General features: G+C 51.3%; 1 protein-coding gene across 1 annotated transcript; it reads left to right on the plus strand.

Moving 5' to 3' along the window:
* The first annotated feature begins 1,083 nt into the window (after positions 1 to 1,083).
* LOC130877825 (asialoglycoprotein receptor 1-like) lies at positions 1,084 to 4,030 on the plus strand. Its single transcript, XM_057775429.1, has 8 exons — positions 1,084 to 1,153; positions 2,111 to 2,227; positions 2,331 to 2,426; positions 2,509 to 2,580; positions 2,956 to 3,042; positions 3,133 to 3,284; positions 3,359 to 3,465; positions 3,582 to 4,030. Exons 1-8 carry the CDS (start codon positions 1,084 to 1,086, stop codon positions 3,736 to 3,738), a joined length of 858 nt encoding a protein of 285 aa, XP_057631412.1. The 3' UTR covers positions 3,739 to 4,030.
* Positions 4,031 to 8,343: the final 4,313 nt, after the last annotated feature.

An 8,343-nucleotide genomic window follows, 5' to 3' on the forward strand; every position in this document is an offset into this window, starting at 1 on the left:
CCCAATCCTAGGGGGTACCAGCTTCTGTCACCTCCATGCTTCTTGGAGGACCACACGAGAGTGAGTGGGTCAGGCTAGGACTGGGAAGCCAGGTGCCAAACCCCCAAGAATCTACAGCCTGCAGTTATAATGCCAAGGTCACAGGGCAGGATTGGGCAAGAGCAGGGGATCAGTTGGTGGCTCTGATCCTGGCCAGAGATATTAGGAGATAGGAACGATTCTGGGAAATTCAGAACTGAAAGGGGGAGGGCCTTGAGAGGAAACATCAGAGGCACCCTGGCCTTTTAGTCCTGTCTCCCATAAAAATGTAAAGAGTATTGAGGTGGGGCATAACGAGTGCACGTGCGTGTTTCTGTGTGTGTGTGTGGGGGGAGGGGTCAGGAGACTCCCCTTCTCTGAAAAACAGAACAGAGGTTACCCAGGCCTTCCTTCCACCCAAACACCTCCCCAGTTCCTAATCTATTTCCACCTCTGTTTAAGGTCCAAAGTCCTGGCATTGGTGATGCCAGGTTCAGCGTGCTCAGACACACAGACAGCTGGACACACAGGACCCTTGGATGGACCCTGTTCCCTCCTGTCCCATTGTTCAGGGCTGTCCACCTGGTTCTCAGGCTTCAGCCCCCTCCTTAACTTGAGTTCTGAGTGGTGTTGAGAGACGGACCTTCAGTAAGTAAAGTAGGGTGAGAAAATGCAGGAGACGGGCAAGTGAGAGAGAGAGTGGAGGGGTCCTCTGTGTGTGTGTGTGTGTGTGTGTGTGTCAATAGGAGGGCACAGATTTTTCTTAGGATGTAGCCTTGGCTGGCCTGAAACTAGCCATGTATACCAGGCTGGCCTTGAACTCAGAGATCCACCCGAGTACGCTTCCCAAGCGCTGGGATTAAAAGCATATACCACCATGCCCAGTTAGAGGGTAGGTTTTTGGATGTCAGGCTTGGGAGCAGATGGTGGGAAGAAGGAAGGTGCTGTTCTCCTGGAGGACACCCAGTCAGATGTAGACGAGATTGGGCTTCTTCCAGCTCCGGGCCTATTAGCCTCAGCCTGGGCTCTAATCCTGGCTGTCCTAGGTCCCACTCTAGTGCTAAGATGACAAAGGATTACCAAGATCTCCAGCACCTGGACAACGAGGAGAATGACCATCACCAACTCCGGAGAGGTGAGGGTGCTCCCCACCCAAGAGCATCGATGGCTCTGTCCCTCCTGCTTTCCCTGGTGACCCCTAGCTCTGGCCCATGCACTCAGAAAGTAGTGGCTGAGTCACTGGGGCAGTGACTGGGGAGCAGGGGACAGGCCACAGGCTGGAGTCCTTCTCGATCTCAGTTGCCCAAGCTTCCTCTCCAGGTATCGTACTTCTCAAGACCCCAGGCAGTGGGTGGATCCTACTGTATGAAGGCTGGGAATATGGGTTTGTTGTCAGTCTTTTCTGAAGCTAGGTCCCTTGTCCTCTTCAGTTTTGACGGCATGTATGTGGGTGGTTGGGGTGGCCAGGACCAGCTTGGCCTAGGGGCTAGGTTGAGGGTCTTTGCATTTAAAACAAACCGTCTCCCCACTTTTTCATTCTCTGCTCAGGACTGTTGTGTGTAAGCAGAACAAGGTCAGAACTCTTGAGGTATCTCAGCTGGGTAGTGTGCTTCTATGCAGGAAGGAGCCCTGGGGAGGGGAAGGGGAGAAGACTCCACACTCCAACTGACAGGGCTAAGTGTCATTTTCTCCCTTGGCAGGAGAGACTCATCTCTCCCCGCATGCAGCCAAAACTGCACAGGATTCACCGAGAGAGGGAGAAACCCACCTTTCCCACACTTTGGTGGAGCAGAGACTCCCCAGGTGCAGGCAGCAGTTCATTGTCTGTAATGACACTATCGTGCCACGAGGTGGCAGCAGAGATTCAGGACCTCGGCAACGCTAGGGCAGGTCAAAGCTTTGCACTTCCGAGATAACCCCTTTTCTTCCCCATCTTAGTTGCTTCCGGTCCTTCAGAGTTACCCACTACCCACATTTTTTAATATATATGGTTTCTCTTAGTTTATTGGAGAGCTTAGTGTGCGCTCTTCCTAGGACCACGGGATCTACACGGGGTTGGCCTGGGCTGGTGAATTCCTGACTCCTCTTTCAGGGCCGCCTCCCACTCCACCGCTCCTGCATCGTCTCTGCTCTGGATCCCGCCTCCTTCTGCTCTCCTTGGGCCTCAGCCTCCCGTTGCTGGTGGTTGTCTGTGTGATCGCATCCCAAAGTGGGTGGCCAGGGCTGGACAGAGAAAGGGGGCAACTTGTATGCAGTGGTGGGTGGGCACAGACAACTTATTTTTTTTCATACCCGCATCCTCTCTTGCCTAGACTCCCAACTCCGGGCCGACCTCCTGGCTCTAAAGCAGAATTTCAGCAACTTCACTGTGAGCACTGAGGACCAGGTCAAGGTCCTAGGCACCCAGGGTGAGGGGGGTGGGGTCTGGGGTCTGGGGTGGGGCTGAGGGATGGTGCTGCTGTCAGAACACTCAACAAGTTTCTCCTCTAGGAGTTAGCGTGGGAAGAAAGATGAAGCAACTGGAGTCCCAGCTGGAGAAACAGCAGCAGGCTCTGAGTGAAGGTGTGGGGGGAGGGAGAGGGAAGAGGAAGTGAGGGTGTGAGAGAGGGAGGGGGTGAGAGTGAGAGAGGGGGGAGAGGTTAGGATGAGGGGGAGTAGTGGGGGGGAAGGGGAGGGTGAAAGAGAGGGAGGGGAGAGGTTAGGATGAGGGGGAGAGGTGAGGGGGAGGGAAGGGTAAGAGAGAGGGAGGGGAGAGGTTAGGATGAGGGGGAGAGGTGAGGGGGAGGGGAGGGTAAGAGAGAGGGAGGGAGAGGAGAGGCGAGGGAGAAGGGCATGGGGGAAGGGTTGCTGGTCTCTCAGCCCAGATCAAAGCCATGGCCAGAGGGTCTGTGCTGACTGGTTGTTCCCTCCGCTCCCTTCTGTCCTCTGCCTCCCCAGACCACTCCAGCTTGCTGTTGCACGTGAAGCAGTTAGTGTCTGACCTGCGCAGCCTGAGCTGTCAGATGGCGGCCCTTCAGGGCAACGGTGAGGGGCGCGGTTACCAGCCCCGCTTTCTTGCCCACCCCCCATCCACGGTAGCATCTGAGCCTTTTACCGCCCTCCCCACCCCCTCAGGCTCTGAGAGGACCTGCTGCCCCATCAACTGGGTGGAGTACGAAGGCAGCTGCTACTGGTTCTCCAGCTCCGCCAGGCCCTGGGCTGAGGCGGACAAGTACTGCCAGCTGGAGAATGCCCACCTGGTGGTGGTGACCTCCTGGGACAAGCAGGTGGGTCACAGTGGGTTCTTCTGGGACGCCGGGTGGTGGAAGGAAGAGGCCACCGGCTCCGTTTCTTTCCTCAGAAATTTGTCCAGCACCACATGGGCCCTGTAAACACCTGGATTGGCCTAACAGACCAGAGCGGGCCCTGGCGATGGGTGGATGGGACCGACTATGAGACGAACTTCAAGTGAGTGTCCGCCTTCGGGCGGGGGGGTAGGGGTGGGGGTGGGCGGCACCTGTGTCTCTAAGGCTGGAGCTCTTCTGGGAACATGGCTGAGAGTCTGATTTGTCTTTTGTCTGTAGGAACTGGAGACCAGGGCAGCCGGACGACTGGTACGGGCATGGGCTTGGAGGAGGTGAGGACTGTGCCCACCTCACCAATGATGGCCGCTGGAATGATGACATCTGCAGGAGGCCCTACCGTTGGGCCTGTGAGACAAAGCTGAACAAGACCGGCTAGGAGCTCCCTCCCTTTATTTATTTCTCCAGTGCCTCAAGCTGCCGAGGTCTGGATTGGGAGAGCCACAGCCTTGGGGATTCTCATCTAGGGTTTCAGGGAAGGGTAAAGAGCAGTGTTAGAGGGGTGTGGCGTGACCTTGTGGGGTGGAGTCATGGGTACCTGGGACACTGGGCAGTGTGCAGCTTACTGTTGTCAGCTTTCTTTTTAGAGTAAAAAGGAGAGAAATATGCTTATCCGCCCACGATCTGTTTGGTCACTGGGGCTGGCTAGCCTGGGGCTAGCCTGGGGAAGGCCTCGGGCCAGCAGCGGTGCTGGGGAAACAGCAGGCTTTGGCCTGCCCTGCCTGTTAGCAGCCTGGCTTTGCTATGTACCGGTGTGCCTGCTTGAGGAAGTTATTCGGTCCTTAAGTCTCAGCTGGGAAACAGGATTGATCTGGCAGGCTCTCTAGAGAACTGCAGCCCCCAGCACTGAGTGTGACAGAGACTTGGAATGAAATAGGCTGGCCTGCCGTGTTCATCACAATAAAAGTCGAAGACCAAATAAGCGTGGTGAATACGCAACTCGGGGTCACAAACACACGAGGGCAAAGCGTTAATAATAGTGTGATCAACAACCAAGAGGTGAGTGGGGACAATCACTACAGACACCTTACAGACTTGGAATTATTAATAAGAATGGCAAGATGTTTGCCTGTAAGTGATGCCAAAATACAAGAAATGACTTATATACATGCACATATATGTATACATACATATACACACATATATGTATATACATAATGTATCTACACGTGTCTTTATAAATGATGAAGCATGTATGTGTTCTTTTTTCATATGCAATGCAGGAAAATAATATTTTTCCTCTACAGAAAAGATTGGCAAATCTCATGGCTAAAATTAGAAGCAAGCAACAGATTTGGATGAACTAGTTGCAGCATTTATAACGAGCAATTAATATCCAGACTACAAAGAACTACAAAATCGCAAGAGAAAAATCTCAACAGAGAAATGTGAGAAGATGCTGTAGTAAACACTTGTCACTTCTATTTGAGGGAACTCTTCCCATGTTCACAGTGGCCAGCAGCCTGCCTCCTTCCTCTTGCCTCCCTGCCAGAGCTGCTTGCGGGCCTGTGCTAGGAAGTTGTCTTGAGTATATGATGCAAATTTAAAGCAATAGTTGCTGTATGTGGATCATGTTGAAAAGGGCTAGAGAGATGGCTAATCAGTTAAGAAAGTATATCGCTCTTCCAGAGGTCCTAAATTGGTTTCCCGGCAACCACAACAGCCTGTAACTCCAGCTCCAGGGGATCTGACACCTTTGGTTTCTGTAGGCATCCACACACACATGACATACATCCACACAGACATACAGTTCACATGTTAAAAATAAAAGTTTTATTATTATTTTTTTTTGAGAAAGGGTTTCTCTATGTAGCTCTGGCTGTCTTGGAACTTGCTCTGTAGACCAGATCTCACAAAGATCTACCTGCCTCTGCCTGGCCTTTAAGAACATAAATTCTTAAAACTCATTTTTTAAGATTTGTTTTGCCAGGCCGCAGAGGTGCACGCCTTTAATCCCAGCACTCAGGAGGCAGAGGCAGACAGATCTTTGTGGGTTTGAGGCCAGCCTGGTCTACAGAGTGAGTTCCAGGACGTCCAGGACTATTTCACAGAGAAAACCTGTCTTGAAAATAAAAAATTATAAAAGAATACCTTATGTGAAATATGCAAACTGAAAAATAATCCTACAGTGTGAGCCCATCTACCTAGCCATAAAGACAGAAAGGAAAACCTCTAAACAGCGGCAATGGAAAATCCTGTGGTAGAAATAATTAGATACTTTATGATTTATCAATGGATGATCTCATCTGATAAATCTGTTACGAGCTGTGAGTGCATTTTGCTTGTGTGCACATGTATGCACATGTATTGATATTCCTGGAGACCATAGGCTGATGTTGAGTGTCCTTCTCAATCACTCTCTACCTTGTTATTTTTTTAAAATTGTTTATTGTGTATACAGTGTTCTGCCTGCATGTGTGACTGCAGGCCATAAGAGGGCACCAGATCTCATTACAGATGGTTGTGAGCCACCATGTGGGTGCTGGGAATTGAACTCAGGACCTTTGGAAGATCAGCCAGTGCTCTTAATCACTGAGTCATCTTTCCAGCCCCTACCTTGTTATTATTATTTTTTTTGAATTTTCGAGACAGGGTTTCTCCGTAGCTTTTTGGTTCCTGTCCTGGAACTAGCTCTTGTAGACCAGCCTGGCCTAGAACTTACAGAGATCCGCCTGCCTCTGCCTCCCGAGTGCTGGGATTAAAGGCGTGTGCCACCACCGCCTGGCCTACCTTGCTATTTTTGAGGCAGGGTCCCTCACTGAACCTGGATCTCACAGATCTGGCTAGACTGGCTGACCAGCAGTCTAGACCAAGCAGTGTTTTAATTAATACAGTTTCTGTGCAATTATTTTGGGTTCATGCAGCTGGGAATGAACAAGAAGTCTGGTACAACACCCCAGTCTCTGCCTTCCTCCTGCTGGGTTTATTGCCAAACAATGCTGTGCCTGGGTTATCATTATTTTTCCATGGGTGCTGGGATCAATGCAGGTCCTAAAGCTTCTGTGGTGTGCTCTGTACTGACTCTGCCCGTCTCCCCAGTTGGCGTATACATTTATAGTACACCCGATCTACTGACCATCACTTGTGGTACAGAGGACATGGGTTGTCTCTCCTTCTGACAGTGTGGCTGAGTGTGTGCTGTGACTCTGTCACTGTCTGGGCTGCAAGCCAAGTCGACACTTTGTTCCTCACGCTACTTTTGGTCAGTATTTTATCACAGCAACAAGGACACCAACTAGAACAGGGCTCACATGGCATATTGCTTGCCCAGGAAAAGGCCTAAATTCAAAATCCAAAGCATGGATCTGCCACACGCAGGCCGTGTTTTCACTGTTTGTAAGGTAGAAGAATCCTAAGCCTATCCTTCTGAAGTTCGGTGCCTTCCTGAGCTGCTGCTAACGGCTTTGTACTCCGCTCTGCTCTGCAGAGCTTCTCATCCAGAAAGCTCTCCTGAGTGCTCAAACTCTCCCCAGACACTGCATTCTCTTCAGTACCCGAATCCAACTGTGGTTTGGAATGTAACATTGGCAAGTGTGGGGGGAACTGGCTTAGATTTGGGGTGAGGCAAACTGAGGAGGGCTGTAGAGCTGTGTGCGTACTACGAACCTTTCAGCAGTGTTTCAAATGGTAAGACGCTGGAGCACGCCAGAGGATGAAGCATGCAGCGATAGCTAGCTGGGTCATAGAGCAGGGCACGTGTGTGTGTGTGTACATGTTGCCAGCGTGTGGCCCAGGAGCAGCAAGGAGAGGAAACCATATTCATCTGGGTTTTGATGTCCCCACGTCTGGTTCTCTGGGGCACAACACAGCCATTGCTTTCTGTCGTCTCTGTGGTCCCTTTGTCTAGGACTCTTCCTTCCCTGGAGCATCATGGAGTTCCCGGCTCTAAGTCAGGCTGAGCTGCCTCTGCATGGCCGCTGGATGCAGGCAGGTGTGATGATTCCTTGGCAAGAGGGAAACATTAAGAGTCAGAATCCAGAGGGGTCTGTCTCAGAGTGTCTCCTAAGAGTAGGGCCTGAGGGAAGGAGTTGAGGGAGATGGCTTCTTAGGAGCTGAAGAAGCCTGTGGTCTGGGAAGGAGGACAGTGAAAGTGGCCATCACCCAGTTGCTGCCTGTGTTGGGCAACTGAGGCAAACCTTGAGCACCTTCTGATCATACAGTATAACTGACCTAAGGCGGGGACGACTGGAGGATTTACCCACCAGTCCCTGCTCTCCACAGCTGCTCCCCACAGCTGCTCGCCACAGCTGCTCCCCACAGCTGCTCGCCACAGCTGCTCCCCACAGCTGCTCGCCACAGCTGCTCCCCACAGCTGTTAGCTCGAGGTAGTTCTGCCTCGTCCTTGTGCTGGCTGAGATGGCTCCACATGGCCCTGAAGAAAGTGCTGGAGCAGAATGTGGAACTCAAGTTTGCGGTGGGACATCATCAGTACAACAAGCTGCTTAGCTTAGCTGGGGTTGTCTACCGCTGGCAGAAATCAGTGGCTCAGGTGGATGAGGGGAGGCCCCAGAGGTGTCTGCTTGGTCCACATTCTAAAACTCCACTAAGAGCGACAGAGATGCCTAACAGCAACTGAAACAGAAGACATGGAAGAGTGACCTTTGGACACGTGCAAAACATCCCCAAATCTGCCAAAGCCTACGGAGATCATAAACGTACTTGGGTATAGCAGTTGATTTTTGGGAGGAATCCTTAGGATTGCCCAGAGGTTGCTCTTCCTGCCTTTAACAAATGACGTTGAGATCATTCAAGTCAAAATCCACGAGCCATGCTTTTGCCTTTAAAAACAAATTGACAAAATGAGTCTAAATTTATCTGGAAGGATGAACATGTTTGAACTAGATGGCAGGAAAGTGTAAAAAACAACAGGAAACTCATCTTCCCAGAACTTAAAAATCTATTGTCAAGCGGTGTAATCAGAACGCACTTGGCATCGGTGCAGGAACGGGCGGATGAGGCGGGGATGCAGAACAGACAACAGAGC

This window comes from Chionomys nivalis, chromosome 7 (assembly GCF_950005125.1).
Source record: "Chionomys nivalis chromosome 7, mChiNiv1.1, whole genome shotgun sequence".
Classification (NCBI taxonomy): Eukaryota; Metazoa; Chordata; class Mammalia; order Rodentia; family Cricetidae; genus Chionomys; species Chionomys nivalis.

Coding starts and splice junctions, on each gene's coding strand:
- LOC130877825 (XM_057775429.1), top strand. CDS start 1,084: ATGACAAAGGATTACCAAGATCTCCAGCACCTGGACAACGAGGAGAAT. Junction 3,285..3,358: donor TGACCTCCTGGGACAAGCAG/GTGGGTCACAGT, acceptor TTCTTTCCTCAG/AAATTTGTCCAGCACCACAT. Junction 3,466..3,581: donor GACTATGAGACGAACTTCAA/GTGAGTGTCCGC, acceptor TTTTGTCTGTAG/GAACTGGAGACCAGGGCAGC.